The sequence below is a fragment of the Passer montanus genome, unplaced genomic scaffold (assembly GCF_014805655.1).
Source record: "Passer montanus isolate IOZ18808 unplaced genomic scaffold, ASM1480565v1 scaffold31, whole genome shotgun sequence".
Taxonomy (NCBI): Eukaryota; Metazoa; Chordata; class Aves; order Passeriformes; family Passeridae; genus Passer; species Passer montanus.
Genome location: NW_024367819.1, coordinates 9,244,373 through 9,270,398, shown reverse-complemented (window position 1 = coordinate 9,270,398; position 26,026 = coordinate 9,244,373). Strand labels below are relative to the sequence as shown.

The following is a 26,026-nucleotide window of genomic DNA, read 5'->3' as shown; positions in this document are numbered from 1 at the left end:
CTCGACCTCCTACAACTTGTGTAAGAACAGGGTTGCCTGACACTATTTTCAATGAAAATTAAAATCCTACCACAGCCAAATAAATTAAAAATTACTATGATGTCCTGAGACTACGTAAAAATAAAAGCTGGCACATAAATATAATTAATTTGTATGGACTTCCATCTAATTGTACTCAGATGGCTAAGGACTGCTGTCAGTCAGCTCAGCTAACAAATCACTGCAAGAGTTGCTGCATTAGTGAAGCTATAAATGGCAACAGTGCATATTACTTATTCAGGCTTCATCCATTCCTCAATTTACTGAGGTCAAATTGAAGAATACTGAAACAAAACTCCCTTTTGTGTTAAGGTCTACATGTGAGAAGACTTTTCAGTATAAAATGTGTAAACACAATTACTGTGTTTGCACTGTGCCATTTTAAGTACAGGTGACTAAACCTAAAAAGAACAAAATAAATCAGGGGGACAATTTGTAGCAAACTGATTCAACATTCCCTTAAAAATAGGAACATTGGAAATGCCATTGTAGATCAGGCCTGCCTTCCCTGGTTATTGTCAAATGGCAGCACAGAAATAAGCAGAATGCAAAAAGCACAGCTCTAAATCTGATTGTTAGTATTCAGCAAAAAGATATAAAACTTTATAATTTGATTTACTATGCTAACAAAAATTTAATTTTTTTTCTATTATAATTCTACCTCATCCTGATACCTTGCACAATTTTATTTGTGTGGAGTTTTATTGGTTCTTAAGATTTAAGCCTCAGCAATTTCTTGCAACAAGTTATATCATTTAACATTTCCCTGGATAGAAATGAATTCCCTTCACTAACTTCTTATTTCCTTAAAACTCAGTATACTGCAGTATAGAGCACACAGAAACTCCAATGCTCCCTCCTGTCATTAATTTATGTATTTGTCCTTCATACACTAGAACCCTGTGTACTCTGATTTACGAGAATCCCAAACTTTTCCCTTCCTTTGGAACACCTTCTAGAGCTCAGACCACTTCCACCATGGGCCATATCCTTCAAGATCAGTAAGCATGGGTACAGAAGAATTTTATGTAACTGATCTATCTGAGGTTTCTGAGGTAATTTTCAATGTTATGCTTCACGCACTCTTTTTTCCCATTTTGATTACAGTTGTACAATGAAGATTGCTACTGAACTGACGACACTAAAATTAAGGTTTCTCCATACTTGAAAAAGACATATCTTTGTAATGGAAGAGACTTTGAAATTTGTAGATGAAATCATAATGAGCTTTCATGACTTCAGTCATTGTCACAAAGCTGTCAGATAAATTCAGCTTCACAATAAGCTCAGCTTTGAAGATAACAGCAGTGTTGGAGTAATCACATTATTGCAATACGGGAAACAAAAACTGTGATTTTATCTGGCTTCAGTCCAAACTGCTACCACCATTCCTTCTGAGATTAGTTTATATATGAATCCCTAGAGTACCTTTTTTGTCTTCCTTGGGAATATCTTGCTGAAACTTCCTAAATGCTATAACTTAATCTATTTTTTTTCATCACTGCACAAACATTCTGGCTAATAGCCAGAATCATAAACAGTTCACACACCAGGGTCACTCTCCTGTCTTGCTCCTTGCTGTGCCTCAAGGTGAAAGCAGGAGCTTTTGTTGAATTCATGACTGCAATTATGATACAAAACTCTTGATTTCTCTTACTTCAGCCCTCAGAGACATGTAGAGCCTCCTAAATGAAATGCAAATCAACTTTTGTGTCGATGATGCCCCAAAAGTTCAGGTCACCAGAAAATATAATCCAAATTTTTCCTCCAAAATGACTAAAAGCACTTACAAGTAACATATGCCTAAACACATTCCTTTAGGAGATCTGGAGTAACCTTCCAATAACCCGATGTTTCTCCTTCTAGGAAAAACCACTGGTATGTCCAGTGGGTAAAGATGGATAAAGCTAATATCGATTAACAGAGTTATATAAAAAGGTATAACTAATAATAACTCTATTTAACCACTCTATCATGAATTTACTATCATTTATTTTGGAGTTGCTCCATTTTGATTGTCAGAAAGCCCTTTTATCTTCTTGAAGAACATTGTCAGAAAGGTATGAAGTGGTCTATGTTAGTAATATCCTAAGAGACTGCACTGCACTTTCCATTTACATCAGAATTATGTTTTGCCCTGGAGTTGTTCAGCAATTTGAAAATCAGAGATCAGGTGAAGCAGCCTGTCTTTATCTGCATTGATTTTTTGTTTTCCACAAACTTGGATGAGAGGTTTATTGTAATTTTTTTTCTTTTTAAAAACAAAACACCCTATATTAAATACAATTTTAGTTGTTATAAGAAGTCCAGGATACTCCAGGACAAACTTTTTTTTTAACAGCTCTCCCTGTTTATGTCAATTCTGATTTCATGGAAATACTACTTATGTACCAAATAAAGCTACACAACCCATACAAAAAAAACCAAAAAAAAAAAAAAACAAAAACAAACCAAAAAAAACCCCAAAAAAACCTCAAAACTAGATCCACAATCACTGGAAATAATGAAGCCTGATTTCCTATAAGTTTATATGTCAAGTCTTTTAAGTTGATCCATTTAATCCTCTCACATTTCCCCTTCCCATACTCCTGCCTGTAGGAATTAGCAGTCCAACTGCTAAAAAATTAAGAGACACGTGTCTAGTCACAAACAACACATCTGCTGATACATGCACTCATTGACCAGCACCTGACACCACTTGGACCAAGCAATGGACTCAGCTGCAAGTCTGTCTCTTAATGTAGAAACAAATTTAAGTTTTTTTCCCTCTACTGGGTCCCTGTTTTTCATGCAACTTGTCCCAGTTCCTTGTTGTCATCTAAGGCCACTCTCCTATCAAATGTATTTGTAATGGGGGTGTGGGTGCCTTACTTATGAGCAGAAGAGTAAGAATACCTGACAGACCACAACATCATCCTGTAAGCTCTATTACTTGATAAAACTAAGCTAGAATTATGCCATCTATTTTTATTCTGGTTTTTAGTCTTCAGTGACAGTTATGGATTACTTTCCAGAGATAACTTAATGTTCTAGGTCCACAACAATGAAAAAAACTCAAGCTCCATGAAACACAAGTCCTTAGGAAATATCCTCAAGTTTCAGTTTCACTCATTAATTCAACTTAAAATTAGTGTAGCACAAAACTTTGGTACCCAAGCTTCTTTCCTCCTATTCTTCTCCTTTTTCATTCATATTCAAAACCTACCCAGTCAAAAAAAAGAAGTTCACATCTCTTAACAGTGAGTCCTTGAGCCCATCACTGCTGGGTGCAGACTGAAGGGGGTTTCAGGTACTTTTTCTGTGGTTATCAAAGGCAGCAATGACCACAACTCAAATACAGAACCTCACAGAGTGAGGTCTCACAGTATTACATCTAAATAACAATAATGAAAACTACATCTACAGCAAAAGAACTGCTGAAAACTGCAACAAATGGCAAAACCTGAGACAGGACACACTCCAGTGTGCCTGGTGTTTTAGGAAACAGTGGGGCAAATTCTGGCTGAAGGAGATTTGGTCTCCTGTCTCTGGTCAGTACAACTCCCTAACTGGATGGAGGCACGTGGCTGTCACTTGACCTCAAGGCACACACTGGCTGTTGCCTTCACCCAAAGCCCTGAGAAAGCTTACGCACTGTTACACTAACATTTATTTACTATGTTTTTTTAAATAAGATTTGGACTTCTGAATCAAACATTCATCATCTGTACGACGGATACACATACACCCAATACAAAGTTCTTGAATGTGTTCGCTTTGACAAACCCTTATAATTAGATTTGAAAGAGATCACAAATCAGATGGCATTGGTCCATGAAAGAAGTTATTTTACATGACCTGGAAGTCCCTGAAAGAGCTTGCTACAGAAATCTCAGAACAGGACTGCAGTCAGTGTCAGTTGTCACAGGTTGAATTGAATAGTTTGAAGAAGAGACAGTTTCCTAGTAGCTAAAAATGTATTTCACAGTTTAAAGTTACTTTAAAAATTACATTTCTCAAAAAAAGGATGCTTCACACTATTCTAATCAAGAAAGCAAACACCTTACATTTCAACCTCTTTTCCAAAATTCAATAAATGAAACAGCAAAACGATTCTGGGTGTGTGCCCAAATATGACCTTAAACAGCTCACATTTGGATACATATGCACATCAGTTCAATCAGTTTATATTTCACATTTACCTTGACCATGAATGCCAAGCTGGTAACTCACTTTACTGACCAAGGTAAGCAGATATGTACAATTGATCAAGATTTTTAAGCATTTACTAAAACTATTTCTTATTATTTGTTTGGGCTTTTTTTTTGTTTTACCCTCTTTAAGTAACTTGTTATTGCTTTAAATTGCAGTAGAATGTGCAGCCTCAAAAGAAGAGAGGTTCTAATTCGTTAAACCTTTAAAACATAACAAGAGTTAATACCAATAGAGTTTGCATTACAAAAGAAAAAAGGACTGAAAAAGGAAATGAGCATAAATAGGCAAACATCATATAAATAGTTCAATTTCTTATACATCATGCTTTCGAGATTGTTTTCTGATTATGCAATATATTATTTTTCTTAAATCAAATGGAAACTTAAAAAATAACTATAAAAATGGCATAATGACAATTTTATTTTCTGGTCACTTTTCTGGACTATAAATTTCAAACTTATTTTGTGAGATGGCAAGCAAAAAAGGGCAGACTGCTCTCTCTGATGGACAAAGTACTTCTGAAAACCTTCCATGTTCAAATTCTCTTTAAGAGATTGATGAAAGAAAAAAATTCTTTCTTTTCATCCTCTTTCATTACAAAAACTCTAGAATACAAGTACACTTTCTGAAAAAAAGTTTTGTTCAGAACAATTCCAAAACATTGTAACAATAACACTAATAATTAAAAAAAACCAAGCAAAACAACAAAAACAACAAAACCACAAGACAAAAAAACCAACCAAATAAATATAATCTTTTTAAATAACAACAAAGGAAAAAAAAAAGAAAAAAACCCCCAACAAAATAGCTAGTATTTTCTAGGAAACAGATAAATATAATCTTTTTTTGGTCTTTTTTGTTTGTTTGTTTGTTTGTTTGTATTCCACAGAAAAACACAGTATGCTTTGTTCTGGTGTGTGAAAAGTATATAGCATTTACCAGTCACCCAGTACAAAAACTAAGATTAATGTATATGTTAGTATGACTGAAATGAGAACACAGACAAATATACACATAAAGCATGTCACCCAACTTGAGCCTCAAACTAAATTCCTCATTCTATTGATAATTCTTTTAAAACGTTATTCTTTTATTACTGGCCTGAGACAAATTCAAGTAAGATTATGCTTCTCAAGGGAAAAGAAGCATTTTCTGAAAGAAACATACAGCTTATCTGAGTATGCTGTAAAATCTGAAGATGTTTGTCCTCTGAGTCACATTAGCACAGTCCAGAGAATTCCACAGTTCCTTCTCTAGGGCCTGTATCACCTGCATACACGAGATTAATACCTGTTTTGTGATCTGCTTAAGCTTTCTATTGCCAGACTTTATCTGCTCTTAAATTTGGTTGCGAAGGTTCTATCTGTTATTAGACAATTTTAAGCACACTTTAGTAGCTTTGATTAACTTAAAGACTTTGACAGGTCCTTATGACTCCAGATTTTCATTTCGAACTTCATCTTTTTGACCTTTATGAGTCTCTGTGGTCTAATTCTGCTGAATCATACTGATTTACAGTTTCCTATATTCAGTGAAAACACCTTCAATCCTGAGTCTCTGACCATCCATTTTCATGTACTGAGTGCACTTAAGCAACAGATGCATCTTTAAGATACCATCATGGTTTTCTCTCTGTGGAATATTTATATGCATCAAAATATTTATCATTATTATTTTATAAAATGAGTCGGAAATAACTATAGGGACCTCTACTGAGTTCTGATAAAAAATATTCAAGTAGCTTGGCTGTTATCTGCTATAAGACAGACAAAGTCAGAGAACCAACTGATTAGAAACATGCAAAAAGACAAGCACAGGCAGTAGCCTGCTGTGATATTGCAGCCTAGGAGAAATACAATCAAACTAAAAGGAAGAAACACTGTTCATTAAAAATTGTATGGTATCAATCATTACGTAGATACAAACTATAGTCATTAATATGGTAAAAGCTGCAAAATAAGGACAGAAAAACAGATTAGGAATGGCTATACTGCAGTCTCACAGCCAGGTTGCAGATTGGAAAACAGAAGAGGCAAGGTTCTCCTAGGAAATGAAATCTGGTCCCCTGATACTTCCAGCAAGCATACCGTAAGAGTCTTAAGTCTTATAAAAACAGTTACTGTAGTTGGATTTTTCTCATGATTCCCTAAAAACTAATTTCTATAAACAAAGAACTAGTACAGTTGAAAGGGGTCCCAAGACAGCACTTCATCCATCTTACACCTCTGATGCATCAAAAATTTCATTTCAAGAAGAAATGAAGCCTTACATAGTTACTATCTTCTTGAATAATAAGTTTTCCAGTCCTCTACCCTTTTTCCTTCTCCTCTCCACAGGCCACAGACACTGAACTATTCAGCTGCAACTCATGCTGCTCAAATGTTGTGAAGGTTTCATAGAGTTCATCCTCATTGAAGAAGGTAAACCAGAAACCTGGAGAGTCTCTATCTCTCTATCATTTAATGGTTGGGAGAACCAGGCACTTTAAGTCTCTGAGTCTACTCCCAACTATGCCTTTAATTCACGTGATAAATGTTTGGCTCATAACATCTTTTACTCCAGACAAAACAAACAGTAGATAATATAGATTACTATCACTTTCACTGCAACACTTCCAGAGATTTTTTAGATTCTCAAGTACTCAAAGCTAGTTTTTTGAAAGAAACTAATTTCACTAAATATTTTGCACAACTTAAGCTAAGAATAACTATAATCAGTAATGAATGGAAAACAGCAGTAAGAGGATACATTATCTTGTCTTTTATTCACAATGGTAAAATTAGTAATTCTAACTGTTTGGAAAAATACATAACTGCTACAATAAAACCAAAAATTTGGTTAAAGCAGAAGAAAATCCAATAAGTTTCATATTTTTGCTCCTTATTCATAAGACTTTGTTAATATAAATATTTAAACTCTTCAACAATTAAAAGAAGGCATAAAAATATTTCTGATTTCACTTTCTTAGATTAATGAAACAAACTCTGAGAAGAAATAAAGTACTTTTTCTCCAGCTTCACTTAGTGACTATGCCCTGCTATGGCTGCAAAGCCTCTCAAAGGTTTAAATTCAGTGACAAGTAACTCAAAGGTTCAAATTCAGTGAAACTTAAACAGAACACAGACTTTATACCACAGTCCTTTGTCTTGCAAGAACACCAGGGTTTATAGAGGATTTCCACAGTAGATGGGTTTCCATTGGTGGCAAGTTTTAGCAAGACAACTATGTACTCCAAAGCTTGAAACCATCAACACAATACTTTTCTAATTAATGAAAAATCTCCAGAACATTTCCACAGCTGAACTGGTAACTATTCTGTGGTGCAGCAGAGTATGTGCTAAGACTGTTAATAAATTACAAACCCCAGCACCATTAATCTCAAATTAGTTATAATAAGAAATTTTTACACAAAAGGTTTTCCTACTTTCCTCATAGAGCTTTCCAAGCAAATTAGAGCCACATATTTTTGATTTAAGACCATGGGAAGATTCTCTGCAGAATAAAATGCCACTATATTTCAGAAACATTACTATAAGATAAATAGGAACAAGTGAGGGAGAAAACCTTCATATTGTGCTCTTTTCAGTGCGAGTCAAGAAGGTTTAACACTAAATCTAGACCATATGTCTCCTTTTTTGGTGCACCATCAGAAGAGACAAATGTTTTGGAAAACTTGATAGAATTCTAAGTTATTGGGTTAATTCCTACAGTTTAACTGAAATAAAAGAACAAGCCTCTTGGATGTTTTTAATCTACTCAAAATGCAAATCATCAGAATAAATTTTAAAAAGAGAACAGATCCTGGGAAAATGCACAAAACCTTTGAATTAGAAAAAGGTAATAAATTATCCTTTCTTTAGTACTGAATTACTGTCAATCTAACAAACAGACCACAGATTAAGACAAACCTCAGAATTAGGTCTCTCTGAAATTAAGACATGTAAAAATTGTTTTAATAGTAAAAAGAAAACAAAAATTTCTTCTACGTCTTTACCTACCCACCTCTATTTATTCAGATATAAGAAAAATCCCCTACATGTTTTCCCATATGTTTCTCTTGATAAACTGGGTATCAGTAAAGCACTTCTACTCATTCAAATCATCCCACTGTAAATTCAAAGCCTGCCAGCTGCTAGACTGCTGCTGTGCCAAGATCACTGCTATCCAATCTCACCTCAGCACTTTCCTGGTGCTTCCATGCATTCATTGATTGGCTCCTTATGTATTTAGATGTGAAAATTAGCTTTTTCTCTGCTGTACAGAACATGGTACACTGGAGTCCTGGGCTCATAACTTATGCACTCTGATGATAAAAATAAAAAACCCACTATAAACCTGCAACAACACATCTACATCTGCACCAACCTCATCTCAAGAAGCTTAAATTCTAGGTCATACTGTGAAAAAGACGAATTATATATATTTCTGATTGATAAATTTGTGGATTTCAGCACACACAAGCAACACAGAGACAAAAACAGTCTGGTGACTACTCATGTTAGGGGTAGAGCTTATAGACATACATAGATCTTTTATGGGCATAGAGTGTTAGGACAGGTGGAAATAGCTTCAAATTTTGCCAGAGGAGGTTTAGATTGGATATCAGGAAAAATTTCTGCACTGGAAGGGTTATCAGGCAGTGGAACAGACTGCCCAGAGAAGTGTCAGAGTCACCATCCCTGCAGGCATTCAAACACACATAGATGAGGCACCAAGGAATATGGTTCAATGGAGGAGTTGTCACAGCTGGGTTAATGGTTGGACCTGATAACCTTTCCAACTTACGTGATTTTATGATTCCATGACATAGAGACATCTGTGGCACATGGCACATGGCCGTAGATATGTGAAGAGAAAGCTGAAAATTGCTTACCACGCTGCAGCCAGGACAGTCAGGACCATTTTCGCACGTCCTGCGCCGTGCCTGGATCCCTCCTCCACACTGAGCCGTGCAGCGCTCCCATGGCCCCCAGCCTGTCCAAAACACATGAGGGGGGCACAACAAATGCTCATTGCAGTACCTGTGAGAAGAGAAATAAGGAAGTAAAGAATTTATTTATTATCAAGGCATGACCTCCCCCAAAACCTCCCTCATTTGCATAATTTAGATAGATATTTGTGCAAGGAAATATTTTATACAAAGTGCCTCTCCCTACTCATTAAGCACCTCACTAACAGTTGCAACACTGCACAGAGTGTCTAAACATTTGAGTGGGGTTTTTTTAGGTTGCAGTTGTGTGGGTGGAGCATTTGTTTGCTTTATGCAGTGACTTTAAACATTTCATGCGATGCAGCCACACGATTGCACTGTGGTCACGTAAGCAAGACTGCAAACTACTTTATTAAAACCAGATGTGCCTCTGTGGCAGTCAACCAAACAGAAGGCAAACATTCATGCAGGCAGTCTCTTATCAGTCTCCAGCTAAGAATTGATTAGGATCTATCTCTCTCATCTTCAGATAGCTACAGTTGCTTTTTGCTCTTCATAGCATTTCTGCTTCTATGGACAACATAAAAGCTAAAACATTGATTCTAGGCATAAAGACTTGCACTTGTTTATAATGTTATTGCTTTATCTTTTAAAGGGTGTTTTTAGCTATTATAATCTTTGAAATATTCTCCTATAGGCTGCAAACTGATTCAGAGGCCTCGTAGGTTCTTGAGGGAAGCTCTATTGAGTTGTCATTTTTGTAACAATACATTCAGAAGGAATGTGGGAAGGTCCCAGCTTCAGCTGAGTTTTTTCAATTTTTGTAGAATCCTTAGATTCCTGATTTTTTGAGTGTGCCATCCAATAATTCTAGCCATAGCGTATGCTACTTTTTAAGGAAGCTCTACACAGGTCCAAAGGATTTGGGTCATCAGCTAGTGTGACTAGGACTCCCTAAGACACCAAGCTCTTACTTAGATAAAGCAAACACACATAGTGTGTTTGCTTTAGTCAGGAAACAGACAACACTAAAGAAATCCTCTGATAGTTTATGCATGCATCTGGGTGGCTCTTGTTACAATACTGACTGCCCTGAATGAACAAATCAATCTGACACAGTATTCCCCAATTTTTACACAATTCATCCAAAATCGAATGTCTTCTTGCCCTTCTAACAAGTTTTCATCTCTTGGCACTCCTCTACAGTGAAAACTGACTCTAATACTCCAGTTATTCATTTTCTACAAAAAGAGAAATGACATTATGAAAAGCTGTCATTTTCAACAAGAATAGCCACAACAGGTTTTTTGCTTGTATTCAGAAAGCCTCAATATCTGCAAGCTCTAATTCTTCATTATCCTTCATTATAAGGAATTTGAACATTTGGAACTCTATGGAGGGCAAAAAAATAATGTTGGTGGTGTAAGTAACATACTAAAGTAGATTTATTGCATATGCTGGAGCCTAAGATTCAAACTTTGTCCCTAGGTCTGGGGAACTCTATTAAAATCTAAAGACTGGGAGGGAGGTTAATAGGGGAGTGACATTTAGTTTTCTGCTTTTATAGAGTTAAGAAAATTATTCACAGCTTGTATTGACCTTTCCTCTGGAAACTGAGGAAAAAATGCTCAAACCCTCAATATTTATGAATCTGGTGTCAGAATTCTTCAGTGCGTGATTTGGGTAAACACATTACAGTTCACATTATATTAAAGATACATAGGAATGTTCTGTGCCTGAATATTCTTTCCCTAGAACTCCAACTGCACACATTCTTTGTCACATGCAGTCATTTATGTGAATGTGTGTGATAGTTTCTTCCAGATAATTTGTTGAGAATGTATGGTCAATAAAATATAGATGTAACATCAGCATTTATTCAGTCAAATTAGAACTAACTTTGCATAATTTTAGTTCTTAATGAAAATATGTTAATTTGGGAGACACACTGAGGCTGAAGCAAATCTGCCATGAAGCTGAGAATTACCTATATTCAGCCATGCAGAAGTAAAATTAAGGAACTTGTCTTGTCTTAAAATAAAGGCATCTACAGTTTAGCTATCTAAAAATGAAGTAGTCATCTAACTTGAACAACAGCTCATGGAACGAAACAGTCCAGTTAAAAATATGATTTCTGTCACCCTAAAGCAAAGGTCATTTAAATACACCCCTCAATGTACAAATTGCTTTTCTTGGACTATAAATGCTACAGGGGAGACAGACATCTAAGCAGCCGTTAAAGGCAATGGAAACCTTGTCAATACAAACTAGGGAGACCAGAATGATTGATTCGAAGAAGTTAAGGAATATAGAGCAGAAGAACACAAATTACTGTTCTCCACAGCCTGTATTGACTAAATTTCTACAAGCTACAGTGGAAGTTCAGACACCTGACTCACACATAAACATTCATATTCGTGAGCCCCTGAAGTTAGGTATGACAGATCTCACTTTGAGGACAGTCATGCCACTATAGAGTGTATAGAGTAGCTCTTTTAGTGTCTATGTGCCTGACCTCCCACTCTCTCACTTCAGCAGGAGACAGAAAAGAAACCTAATAACAGTGACCCTTCACAGTAAGCACTTCAAAGGGCTGGCAATTCTGTTATCCAACACTAATTAAAGATGCAGCTGAAATAAAGCTCTAAAATCTCTATGCAAACTACTTCAATTTAGGAAACAGTTTTGTCATTTTTTGGGGTTTTTTTAATAGTCAACACTGTCAATTTTTCCTTTTTTTTTCAGGAAAACAAATTAAAAAAAAAAAAAGAGAGAACAAACCAAAACCCGACACAGCATACAAGTAGAATCTTATTTTCATTTCAGCCAGCCAGCCTCTGAAAACATCAGGTATGTTTTCACAGCTAGAGACATCCCTGCAATTGATCTTTGAGAACTGTGCTACAGCATGGGGCTTTGAGCCAAGTTTCATTATATCTGTTCTTGGCTGCATTTCAAGTCACTCAGCAATCCTTTTTCCCTTTTGCTCTTTCTTCCCCTCCTAATTTTGTTCTCAGGACCCACAGGGCTAACGTTTTACAGTAATTCAACAAAACATGCAATGCAAGAAACTTGAATCTGTGAAACCACTGCCCTCTCCCCTAACCTAACTGCAGGGAGGTCAGAATGGAGAACAGCCTAGAGAAATGTGGGTTTTGTACAGTGACCCTTCACATTTCCCTTGAAGTGAGCCCAAGTTCAAATACCCTAATAAAGAAATTTTCATACTGGGGGAAGGGTGAACATCCTCTGTCCATTTGTGTCCACAGCTATTAGTGCCTACAGCAAATTTTATAACTACAATTTAATTGCAACTAGCTTTACTATTTTTGTTTCTACAAAAATCTCAATCTTTAGTAAGACATCAATTTATTCAATTCATTTCAGTGCTGCTGTCCAGCACTAAGTATTATGGGCTAACTGCATGACAGTTACAAGTATGCCCTTTTTATTCCACAGAGAGATGTTATTTAAACAAATATTTTGTAATTTTGAACTACGTTATACTACCATGTGTTTAAGAAAAACAAACTAAGCTTCATCCCTGTGTGCTCCTTCCTGTACAATGTACTGTTCTGTGCTGGGTAGTTGTGATTACCAGCTGGTGATTTACTGGGATGCACAGACTTATCCGAGGCCGATGGGAATGCCAGATTCCTTTAACTGAAGGCAGGCACATGACATGCACATGCCCTGGATTGAGATTGTTACACTGGCAGAAATACCCACCCAAGAGACTGTGGAAGCTCATCCCAGGGGCTTCTGTGGAAGAGAGGGAGCAGAGAAAGCAAGGAGGGTGGGAACACACACTTCCCAGATGACAAGACATCCATGGGAGTGCAAGCAAGCCTAAAGCCTTGTGGAGTTTAGGCTGCTCTGCTGAATTGAACTGGGCTTACTCATACTGCTCAAAAACAAGCAGTGCTACACAGAGCAGGCACTTGACTCTCAGAAGCTCCTCTTTCTCATGGAAACAAGCCCAAAAGCTGAATGTTTGCTGAGAACCATGTACAAAATAATGCAACAACATGTCCCGCTTCTAATCGTTTTATACACGCCAAAATATCCAGGGCTTTCAAACGTTTACTCCTTGTCTGCAGCCAATTTACTTTCCTAATTGTCATGTTGTTTTTCTATTCTTTCCTGTGTAATAAAAGATAAGTGCATCCACTGAAAGCAAGGGATTTGCATTTTAATGTCCCTTATATCTGCACAGATAGGAGGGGGACCAGTGGACTTAATTAGGCCATATCTCCAGCATCTTCCACAGAAAGGACAAACATTCTCACCCCATGATAATGTCAAGACAGGATACTACAGACTCTATAAACTAAGATCTAGAGAATTTCCAGCAGCTTCAGTGAATATTTCTTTTACAGGAAAAGTCAGAAAAATTAAGCCCCTAAGGAGTTGATCAAGATGTCTTCCATCTGGAGTCTTAACTACAAAATTATTCTTTTATTAGCAAATTTTGTTACAATGTTATTTTTACTCCCTCTCCATATTCTGACTACATGCACACGAGCTGCACTTTTGATCTACTTTTACAAGGGGAATTTGCTTTGTAATACAAGTATTTGCTGTTATCTCTCAACAGCTTTCCCCCCCGCCTTCCCATGCACCCCTTTAGCAGCAGAGCATGAAACAGTTTAACGTATCTTCAATGCTTTAAATTGGCAAATATTGCCATTGATTTCAAGGGAATGGCCAGCGAGCACAGAGCTGCCTGATACATTAGCCATGATAGGATCATGGCTTTCATGAGGTAAAACAAATATATCCTAGACAAACATTTAGCTCTTAACACATGAACAAATACTCTCAAGCTGAATATGGATCCACATCTGATAGTAAATTTACCTCAGATATATGCTGCCTTTTTTGTGTTTGCTTTCCACGGAGTTATGTACTGGATTTCTACTGAAATCACTGTTTGTTGAAAAGCTGTTTCAAAGTTTGGCACATAGATGGCTGTGGAAACTGAATGCTATATTTATACCCCTGAACATGTGAAGGTTATTAGAGTACACACATTTACAAAGACAAATGCACTCAATGTGCAAACCAACTAATTCAAATTTTCACTAATACAAAATATATTTTCATTTTACATATGAGCTGGGTCATCAAAAAAGTAAACTGTTAGGCTATTTATAAACATTGGTTGATTTAAATAAGAAAATCTGGGAAGTTGCTTCTTGGCACCTTGGAATCAAAAATAGTAAATATTTCTCAGGAGTTACTGCACATGTAATATTTGTTCAGCCTGCCTAAATGTTATGGGCTCAAAGGAACTGCTTCCATTTGATGCTGATGTAACTCAATGAGAGTGAAACAGTGAAATATTACTACTGTAAATGCTGGTACTCCATTGCCCTCACAGCTCAAAACTCTCCACAAGCTAGCAGAGCCATGAGGACACTCATAAAACACTAATGGCCCCATCCAGCTTCCCCTGATTCCTCCATCCACACCAATGGGGCAAGGAGCTCTATTTAACCTGATCCTAACCCTGGCCAGTGGTTTACCTTCCTACCTGGACTTCAGACTTCTCTCATTGTCATGATGTCACTAGGATCTAGACTCTTGGTTGGGTCTGGTCACAATCTCCAGGCTTGCCCTGCTCCCCTCCTGTGGGATGGGCCCTGACTGGCAAATATCCCAGAACCTTCTGCTTTTTCACAGCTCTGTAAAGATTTATCCAAGTACTTGGCTTAATACTGACAAAAATCCTGGCAAATAACTGATTCCTCATTCCTCTAGCTGCTTTACAAAGTATTTGACAAAATTTCCTAACTTACCACACCCTCTAGAAAAAAAATTAAGGCACTTAAAAAATTATTAAAAGTATTGGGACATAACAGGGATAACAAACAAAGCCAAGGAAGAGGCAGGAAGGTCAAATGTGAGCAAGCTATGAGTGAGAAAAGTGCAGGGCTGTCGGAAGTGAAGGGTCTTTCAAAGAGACAGGACACAGTGGCAGAAGAACTCTGAAAGAAAATGGCATCCTGCAGTAAAATCACAGGCACATTCATCCCAGGTTGCTGCTGAACTGGACAGAGATAGAAAGGACAAACAAGCTGCAGGCTACAAAAGCAAAGCAACATACACATATTGTTCCTTCAGAACTGTTGCATACCAAAATTCAATCCTTCTGGATTGCTATTTCAACTCATCATAAGTCACTTTCCAGTTTGTAAGCGCTTTTACAGTGCACCCATTGTCTTTATGCTCATATAATGAGGAAAGTATTTCTCATGGTTTTCTTTATTTCTGTGAAACATGTTATCAAACATTTATTCCATGTTAAAATAAAATGAACAATTTCTATTACCATCTATAGTCCATCACCCCAAAGTCTCTCCAAACTGAACTTTTTTTTTCTATGTTTTGTCTCGTTGTGTCCTGCCCTGGACTGACCTCTCAGTTCAGGAAAATCAATAAATGTTATTCATGCTGGAACAGAGCTAAATAACAGCAGATACAATCTATGTTTGATGGTGATGGCTTTCTGGTTGGGAAACCCATTTTCAGAAAGCAATTTACAAAAGAACAAAATCCGCTCCTCTGGAATGAAATGGTAAATATTCATGGCCTTGAAACAGCAAGAAATGTTCACACATTATGTGATACTGATCCTTTACATTTAAGAGTTAGAAAGACCAGGTCCCTGGTGATCCATTAATACGTAAATGTGTGATACAACCTTGCTTCAATGAATCTTTTAATCTGAAGAAATGCTAGAGTTGGTGTTTAATTAAATGCCTCACTGAAACTCTTCATAAAGGTTACTAACTTTAGTTTACATCCAACAGCCATATAGGATACTACATCATCCATAAAGAAACACTGAAGTAATCTGTAAGTGCATATTGGAAGGAAACATATCCGCATACAGCTCCTGGAGTGGATGGCTACAGGACTCCAAATTTTCACACCAATGCTAGTCTTCTGCTATCCAGCTTTCTGGTATGCCTCTGGAAACAACATAATGCATGCAAGAGATGCAGTTTATCTGAATATATTCTAGCTTGATTTAAAGAAATATTTAATTCCTGTTAAAACTGCAAACACAAAAATTAGAGATGCATGTAGGGTCCACATAAATTAGAGAAGTAATTAGGGTGCATGTAAAATAGAATGAAGGGCCTGAACTTGACATTCTGAGCTAGTGACAAAATACTTAGTCTTGTGCCAAAACAGTACATGGTGAAATCAAAATCTGAGCTAACTTGATCTGCTCAGGGGTTAAAAAATATATACAAACAATTTAAAAAAACCCACCAAGCCTGAAACCTTACTAAAGACATTTGAGTTTAAGGTGTATAATATTTATTGAATAGAAAACAAAGCCCTTGAAACCTCCTTCTATGTTATAGAAATGCTTAATTTATTTACAACAGAAAAAATGAACTCACAGCATCAGTAACATAGTGCTGTGACCTTATTATATTTTGTTCTGAATTCCAGGTCTTGAGGCTGGATAAGTTACAATTCAAACACAGTGCAATCAATTTTCAAGGAGAATCAATTTTCAGGGTCTCAAGGGACAGCAGCACATTGCTTCAGCCCAATTGTCTGGCACTACCAGGAGCTCTCAGGTGGCTCAGGAGGGATGAAGCTAAGCAAAAGATGAAAGATCTGCTGCAGACCCACAGCCTTGTTAATGGGAATACTGTACTGCACAGCAGTGAAGTTAAAGAGAGAGCGAAAGGAAAGGGAAAACCAAGGCAAATAAAGGAGAAAATGTCCTGTGGAATACAACTGCACAGAAGAAATTAAAACAGACCATGGAAAAAAGATAACTCACCTCTCCTCACGATTCTGTCCCACACAGACACGTCCTCCATGTCGAGGGGTTGGATTGCTGCAGGAACGCTGACGAACTTGAAAGCCTATTCCACAAGTGGTGCTACAAGGTGACCAAGAAGTCCATGGTGTCCAGCCTCCATTTCTGGTAGAATAAAAAGCTCAGGCTCTGTCATCTGTTATACATAGCGAATGGCTGATTAGGTGTGACTGACAGCAGAATCTGGCCTACTAATATTTCTGTAGAAGTCTTTAATACTGCATCGTGCTCCATTTCTTCAAGAATACTGAACCAAAATAAAGATGCTATGATATTTCATATTCCATGCTTTGCAATGAATTTGCTTTTGCTTTTAGCGACTGCTAAAATTACCCCCTTACACAAGAATTACATAGACATGAAGATATTTAGTTGCTTTTGGTCACTTTGTTCTGGGTAAACTACATATGCAAACTCCTGGATCAATGTTCTGAAGTTAACTTTAAATTACATATCACTTTCAGGGAGATTAAAATGTCAAATTTTGCTACCTTTCTGAAAGGAAAGTGATTAAAGCCTGGAGGAAAAGGAGGCTCAGAGGACACCATATTGCTCTCTACAGCTACCTGAAAGGAGACTGCAATGAGGTGGGGGTTAGTTTCTTCTCCCAGGCATTGATCTCTTGATTTTAACAGGGGACAGAATGAGAGAAAATGTCACCATGTTGTGTCAGGAGAGACTTAGATTGGATATTAGGAAAAATTCCTTCACCAAAAGGGTTGTCAAGCATTGGAGAATGCTATCAAGGGAAGTGATGGAGGCACCATCCCTGGAGGCATTAAAAGACTTGCAAATGTTGTACTTGGGGATATGGCTTAGTGGTTGACTAGGCAGTGCTTATTAATGGTTAGACCCGATCTGAAGTGTCTTTTCCAGTCCAAATGACTCTATGACACTAAAGTAAGCATTAAAATGCATTAATTCTCAATTTCAATTAGTTCTAATTTTTGGTTAGTTGTCAATTTCAATTTCAGGTTATTCTGATAAGATGTCAATACCTTGCCTACAGATTAACAAAAAAGCTAAAAGAGTTCACACACTTGTATGTACCTTGCATATGTGAAAAGGAAAGGACTCCCACGTGCCCCACCCACCACCCCCACCAAAAAAAAAAACCAAAAAAAACAACCACCCTAGAAAAAACATTACTGACCAAAACTCTGAAAAGGAATTCCATATCCTGTACTAGGCAAAAAAACCCAAAACAAAAAAAAAAAAAAAAAAAGAAAAACCAAACACTTCAGCTGTTATCCAAAGCTTTAAAAGGTTTAAATGGCTAGCTTGCAGTTTTTGTGCTGCTAGAACACAAACAGAAATAAAGAAAAAAAACCCTAAACTATATTGATCTTTTGATCTTTCATCATAAAAGCAAAAGTTCAAACATTGCCTTTCTAATATAGCAGTGTTAACATAAGTAAGATGTTAAAACAGTAGTGTAATAATGCCAAAGGTAGAATACAAATCCAGTCCCAAACCCCGTTCCAAATTCCCTTCTAAACCTGACAGCTGTTGTTTGATTGTTCAGTATCTCACAGCATGTTTATCTTTTCTATCATTCTCCTGATGCTATATAATATATTGTTAGATCTTTAGAAATTCTCCTAAAATAGACTATTTTCACTTACACAGCTTGCAGTTACCTTGTGCAGAAATGTAATCAGTTTTATTCACTATCATGAAGTGATTGTGATGTTGAAAAAAAAAGAAAAAAAAAACAGAAAGAAGCACTGAAAATAAGCAGAATGCACCAGTATATGTTTCATCTTGCAATTAAAGTGCAAAGTATGTATAATATATGTGTAAAATGTTTTAAACATGAACTTCTGATGCAGTTCCAAATACATAATGTTCTGAGTCTCTTTGAAATGATCTGCTCTCACTGATTGGCTCTGGGAGTGGTCAAGTTCCTGAAGAAGACAAAAGAGTGGCTGAAGAGTTCTATACAGACTGATAATATGAAAACATTTTTCATTTCTCAGGGCAGAATGGGGGACTACAATCGTAATATGAGACCTCCAAAAAAAGTAAGGCATTTCTAATTTCCAGAAAAGAAAGTTGTATGAATTACAGAACTGAGACTATCCATACTTTGGATATTATGTAACACTGATTTCTTTTTTTCTTTCAGAGCTTTTGTTAAAATTACCTGAGAACAACATTATTTGGTATATGGCATTTGAAATGATTCTGTGCTCTCTGACTCATTCTCTCTCCTACAAAGTCTGAGAGAAATTTGCTAATGTCCCATTTGCCCTTTCATGCACAGGATCAGTAGATTTGAGTGGAGATTTCAAAGGGTTGGCTTTATTCTGATTAAGTTAAAACATTTTAAACCACAAATGATAGAACCTGAAATTGTCTTGCATACCTGGAACAGTTGGCAATCTCCATGGTTGGTCCTTCACACAGCCATCCTCCACACTGAGGAGCAGGACTGTCGCACACGCGCGTCCTGCAGAGGCAGGAGCCAACACTGGCCCCGTCAGTGTGGGTGCAAGGTTTCCACTGTGACCACGTTCCAAAATGTCCATCCACTGTCAGATTCCTCATCTAGAAACAAACACAACAAAAAAGTTTACCTGAGGCTTGGCATTCCTTCTCACAACCTCTTTATTCTGCTGTGCAGTAAGGTTTAGCCATCAGCCACCAACAACAGCAGCCTCCACTGGAGAGATACACCTTTCAGACAGCAATCTCCCCTTATAATTCCTACAGCTGCATAATTTCCACAAATTCTGACCAATCTGAGCCACTGGATGCCACCACCATAGCAATAACAGAAATCACAACTGTTACCTTTCACAACCATGCTTGCCTATCTCTTGATTATCTTCCGTAATCCCCACTTCCTGAAATTTTCCAGTGAAAATGGAATCTGGGGACTGACTGTAAAAACCAAGATCAAAAGGAAGAGCCAGCAGAAGATAAGGAGAAATTAAGGAGAAATTCTCTATGAGGATGACGAGACACTCGAACAGATTTCCCATGAGAAACAGTGGATGCCCAATCCATGGAAGTGTTCAAGGCCAGGTTGGATAGGGCTTTGAGCAACAGGGTCAAAGTGGAGGGTGTCCTTGCCCTTGTCAGGGGGAGATTCAAACTAAATGATCTTTCAGTTTCCTTCCAATGAAACAATTCTAAACACAGATGCTGAAGGGTAACAAAACTGGGATGATCAAACTCAAATCTCCATGATGTGTGTCTTTTTTTTTGAAAACAGATTTTTTTTGTCCTTTTCATAAGGAGGAAAAGCGGTTTTAAATATGGCAGTCTCTAAATGTTATAGAAAATTCTATGTATAAATCCTAGAAACATTTCCAAAATGCAGCACCTAACCCTACATGATGAAAAAGTTTTCTCCCACAGAATTCAATTATTCTCAACCCCTTTGGCTGGAAGGCTCAGACCATTCTCATCTCAATTGGAATGTTTCCATCAAGCAGCTGTAACACATTTAATATGAAATCTTCATTGCCAGATGAAACAAAATTAGTTAGAAAATGAGTTTTTCTAAAGAAAATGGAGCAGGACATGGGGAAATTCAGCTCCCAGCAAAGACAGATTTTGATAATATTCATTTAGCAAGGTGTTAATCTTGACAAATCTGTGATACTAAATGGAAATTATGGCCACTTTTTCACTCAAATATGAAGGAATTTGGCTTTTGCTTGCCTCTTGTTAACTTTCAATCGAGACAACAGCACCAACAAGTGCAAGTAGAATTTAAATTCATTCTTAGTAAGAATAAATATGTATCACTTGTAGTCATGCATTTTTCATCCAATGTGTGAGAACAATGCTTTAATATTTGCTTATATATTCAAACAAGAATTACAGGTGTAGATTGTCATAATCAATCTAAAATGGTATCTTCCTTTACTATTTTTAGTATTTTAGGTGTGGTGAGAGAAGTATTTCACAAATACTTGGAAGATACAAGAGATTCAATTTGAACATAAAGCATGTTTCCACTGACTCTGTGGATGTTGGCTGATACTTTCCACTGTGGCACAGATGCCATAATTTCACTGCTAATTACAATTCCCACATTTTATTTTTCACAAGTATCATTTGTGCAAGAATGGCTATGTGTATATTCTGTCAGCTGCAATCCAACATAAAAATAATTCATAATTTCAAAATATGTTGACAGCTACTTATCAAAAATAACTCACCAACCTATGCAACCAACAGTTTACATTGTTGGGTTTTGTAAGACAACAAGAAATACTTCCTTTTAAGTGACCAACAGACTCATTCTCTCTTACACTGCTGGTCAAAGAAATATTTATAGTCCATAAACTAACAATTCTATGTCCGCAATCTAATTATGTCATAGATGTGAAAATGCCTTTACTGTTTTCTGTTTCTGTGCTGCATCAAAACATCTTTATTGTTGTACCTACAGTTATAAAGTAAAGCTTGTCTATGGTTACACAAGCTAACAGCTGTCTATGTTTACCACAATACACATTAAGTGGCAGAGAAGTATACATAAAACATAGCTGAAAGCTTGAACTCAGAAGATAAATTGATGACATATTCTCGTTCTTCATTATTTTTACTTGCTCATATAAAGATCATCCCACTGGGGTTTCTGCTGTTCCCCATGACTCACCTGCTCTCTCCCTCTGTATCTCCCTTTCAGAAGTGATATCAAACAATTGTATCATACGACTGCAGGAAAGCAAAATGTACCGATGAGGGGCCTTTGCAGCCCTCACCAGAATCCATGCCCATTAACCTTTCACCATCTGACACCTCAAGGGAAAAATCACAGCCAATGACAACCACATCTTGGCATGGCTACACTCTGCTTTCCCTCTCTATCACCCTGCTTTTGTCACCCTTTCTCTTCTGCAGGAATTTCTTCCTTCTTAATGTTCTCCAAATATCCACCTTTGTCTCAAGTCTCTCTGCACCCACCTCATCTTCCTGCTTTGTGACTCTGCACTCTGAGTAAAGGTCAAAATTTTTAACTCTGTCAAGAGATCTTTGGTTTGAAATTACTTTTGGTATAGAATTTAGAGACTCTGTAGAGTTTCCCGAAGCTCCTAATGAATTCAGAACCTATACTACACTTTCTCTAGGAATAATTGTAAAAATAAAGCCATTTCATGTTGCATACTTCTGTTAAACAAAAAACAAACAAACAAAACCAAAAGAACAACCAAAACCACAAGCCTTTTTAATTTTTTTTTTTTTACTTTCCTTGTAAATCTCCTAGATATTTTAAGTGATGGATTGCAAGTTGTCCCACTGGAAAATATTTCAAAAAAACAATGAACCTTCACTGCCATAAAAATTATTGGATGAATAATAGGGATACATGACCAACTGGAAAAGGATCAAATGTGCCATAGCATTAATTAGTGTCCATATTTATGCACAATGGCTGTACTCATGCCAACTGAAACAACAACCTAAAAATCAAATTGAGAATTAAATCACAGCAAGATAACCAAAACAACCACATTTTTCAAAACTGATCTTCAAAGACCAAAGATGGGAGCACAGACACTTATCTATCTCTCCTATTCACCACTCTCTTCTACCATGACATGCCTACAATTACTCAGCCATACGAATAATTCTGTAGGAAATAATTTCTCAAAGGAAACTGATCAGACTTTTTATTCTGGACTTAACTATTGTATAAACAGACCTCTCTCTGATCCAATTTTAAAAGAAACTGGTCATTCATTAATCTAAAAAAATTCTAGAATGTTAAAATATCCAGGTAATTTTACTAACAATTAAGATTTTGGAAGCAGTTGGGACCAAAAGAGGGAGAGTAGGTTTTGAATATTCTGTTATGTTCTGCTTGCAACAGTGTCTTGAATATATCTAGCACATGTTAAGGATGCACATAGCTCAGTTGCCTGAAAAATTAAATTAATTACATCTTGGCTTATGTATCCTGTGAGCACAGCACAAAAAAATGCTATAAAAACAAATATTTGAAAGCCTCGCTAAGCAAAATTGTAATTGATTGCAGTTTGCCAGAATACTGTGTTACTTCAGAGGAACGTTTCTGTGAAGTTTTACAGTCTGTTCAATAATGTTACTTAGTGTATAAGGCTTTAAAACAGTAAAGGTGTAAACCCACACTTTTCATTTTAGATAATTCTAAAATCTTCCTTATATTATGCAAGTTCAATCTGCTCAAGGACAAAATTTCTTTGGAGTTTCACCAGGTCTTTGAATATCGAATCAGCAGGATAAGTCTCACAGCAATTGATAAATTTCTAAGCAATTAGGTGCTCCCCTGCTTTGACTAGACTGCCATATCCTGTGTACATGTCATATAATAGATACTAAATAATTGTTTTTCCAGCTGAATTAAACAGAATGGAATTATGCTTTTAAATTATTCCTCCCTCCACCCCATCTTGACCTTGTGTTCTAGATCTATGAAAGAAAATAAGGCCTAGTGCCACAATTCAAAGACTGAGCACATGAGCAGGCTGACTGCCCATTCAAATATCAAAAAATAAGGCATTTCAGTAATCACAGTATTTTCCCCAAAGCTGCTCCTGATTTTGGCTCAAATGCTAATGCAGATGAATCCAACACAGGCCTGTTTTATTAGTCCTCTAGTGAGAAGGTGGAAGCAAAGGATAGGACACAACATAAACATTTTTTAAAAGTTTTAAAAATTTGAAAAAGTGTTGAAACAATTGCTATTTAATGTCAAACATAGTCAGAACACAGGTGCACATTCTCAAAGCCCTCAGAATCAGTGTAGTGTTTGTATCTATGAGGCTGCTGCAACACATGCACGGAGCACAAGTCAGAGCTGAAAGAACTTTATATTGATTTTGCACATCTCTAGTTCACAAACAAAGCCCAGTTTAGGAGAGAGAAGTGTCATCAAGATGCCAAAGGGAGCTTGTAAACACATGGAGATTAGAACATAAATACCATTTGAGCATAAGTGTATAGATACATGTGCTTCACTGGTGAGTGGGAACAAGATCAAGAAGTCCTTACTAGGAATGAAAGTAGAATTGAGTGAAAATGGCTCCCTCCTCACGGGCAGAAGGACAAAGCAGCAAAGATCTCAAAAAAAAAGAAAAAAAAACACAAAAAAAACCAAAAAAAAAAAACCTCAATACCACAAGAAGATACTTTTTGCATGCTTTCAGATCTCAAAAAAAAAGGAAAAAAAAAAAAAAAACCACAAAAACCTCAATAGCACAAGAAGATACTTTTTGCATGCTTTTGAGCGAGGGAAAATAATGAATATTAAAACAACCGGAATAAAATTTTAAATGAGAGTTACATATCAAGGTTGTAAGTGCTTTTTTTATATTATATTGAATTTATTCAAAATAATTTTTTTTAAGAGAAGTGTTAAGGCACTGTAAATATAAACCTTGCATTTATAGTAACTATCACCTCTGTTGTTAATGTGTGTGAGCCTTAACTCATGGAATTCAGTCTTCCAATTAATGGACTTTAGAAGATGTTATTTGTCTTTTTATATTACAAAAAATAATCCTAAAAGAAAAGATTATACCATAATAATGGAGAAAAATTCTGCAGGGAAAAATATGTCAATATCACTAATCTTGGTATTTGTTTTCAAGGTGAAAAAATAGACATTACAGATAAAAAACCATGAAATTACTCTAAATAACTTTATCATAGAAGTAGTTTAGTAAGATATAGAAAAGAAACTAGGTATTCTGCTAAGATCTGATGGGAAAACTTAAGGAAAATGACATTAAATGCAGTTTTCTGAGCTTGAAAAATCAATGCCAGCTCATTTTCATGAAATTCACATGGAATCAAAGGTTTCAAGAGACAAATGAATGCATTTGGACTTACTGGACACACGGTAATGCTTTGCTCCCACTGACTCATGCTCAGACTTTCTTCCAGCGTTGTGCACTTCTTCATCACCATGTCCCAGCCACAATAAGGGTCTTGGGATCCAATGCATGCACTGTGGATGAAAACCAATTAGATAAGCAGGACATTTAACTTCATTTGTACTGACCAAAGATTTCTAAATAACTACGTAGCATCCCTTGGCATTTTATAGGCAGATAGTGAAATTGATCCCTGTTGTGGTATGGCACAGACAAAATGACCAAAACCAGAGGAAAAATAATTTTAATGCCTATATAAAACTAGGATTTCTTTTAAGTGCATAGCTGAATTTCTGTCTGCATGCATGGTATGTTGTCTTGACTGATTGTTGTACTTAATTACTAGAGAATTACAGAAATTCATAAAGTGGGTATAATGTCTGCTCCAAGTAAAAATTTCAAGAGGTTACAGTTCTTAGTCTTTTCTGTCAGTTTTGGAATAGTAGATATCACCTTTTTCAGAAATCAGAGGACAGTTTCTGCTCTTTGAAATTAATTAGAAAACTTTCTGATCTGTTTTCTGCACTTCTATAAAATCTCTGGAAGTTAGTTCAAAGGGGCACTGGTGGCTGCCATCATGCCTCTTACATATCACATACTGCACTCAACACTGTCTCCTAAGGGCACACGAGGAGGGAAAGAAATGGATTACAGAGAAGGATGGCAGTTCAGTTTCATGCAGACTCTGAAAGATCCACTGTACAAAACTAGAAGTTCATTTCTTATGAACTCAATAAGTAGCAGGTTTCTCTTGCCAAGGTCTAGTGTTAGCAGTCCAGGCAATAGGTCTGCAGCTTCATATCTAAAGATCATAAGAAAGGAGGAGGAACTCCCATCATAGTGAAGCACAGTACAATTGGTTAAACACTTGTAAGAAGACCTATAAACTACACATAAAAATAATGCATTTAAACATTTTTTTCTAGATTGTAAAAAATGTTAGACTGATCATTTTTGTTCAACTCAAATCCATGGGCATTATCCGTCTCTCTTTAATTGTCTGTTCCCATCACATCTGTTGACTGAAGAGCCACAGAGATGATTAAGTACCTGGAGCATCTCTCCAGTGAGGAGAGGCTGAGAAAGCTCGGAGAGCTGTTTAGCCAAGAGGGAGAGGGAGAGGGAGAGGGAGAGGGA

At 36.6% G+C, this 26,026-nt stretch overlaps 1 protein-coding gene across 5 annotated transcripts in view; it reads right to left on the bottom strand.

The window, feature by feature from the left end:
* SEMA5A (semaphorin 5A) overlaps positions 1-26,026 on the bottom strand; it is a 315,764-nt gene that overhangs the window by 59,116 nt on the left and 230,622 nt on the right. For all 5 annotated transcript variants that reach the window (XM_039714857.1, XM_039714858.1, XM_039714856.1 and 2 more), the window contains 4 exons: positions 24,846-24,963; positions 19,381-19,562; positions 16,974-17,117; positions 9,107-9,254 (listed from right to left, as the gene is read on the bottom strand). In XM_039714857.1, coding sequence (XP_039570791.1) covers positions 9,107-9,254; positions 16,974-17,117; positions 19,381-19,562; positions 24,846-24,963 — 592 coding nt within the window. The remainder of the gene's footprint in view (positions 1-9,106; positions 9,255-16,973; positions 17,118-19,380; positions 19,563-24,845; positions 24,964-26,026) is intronic.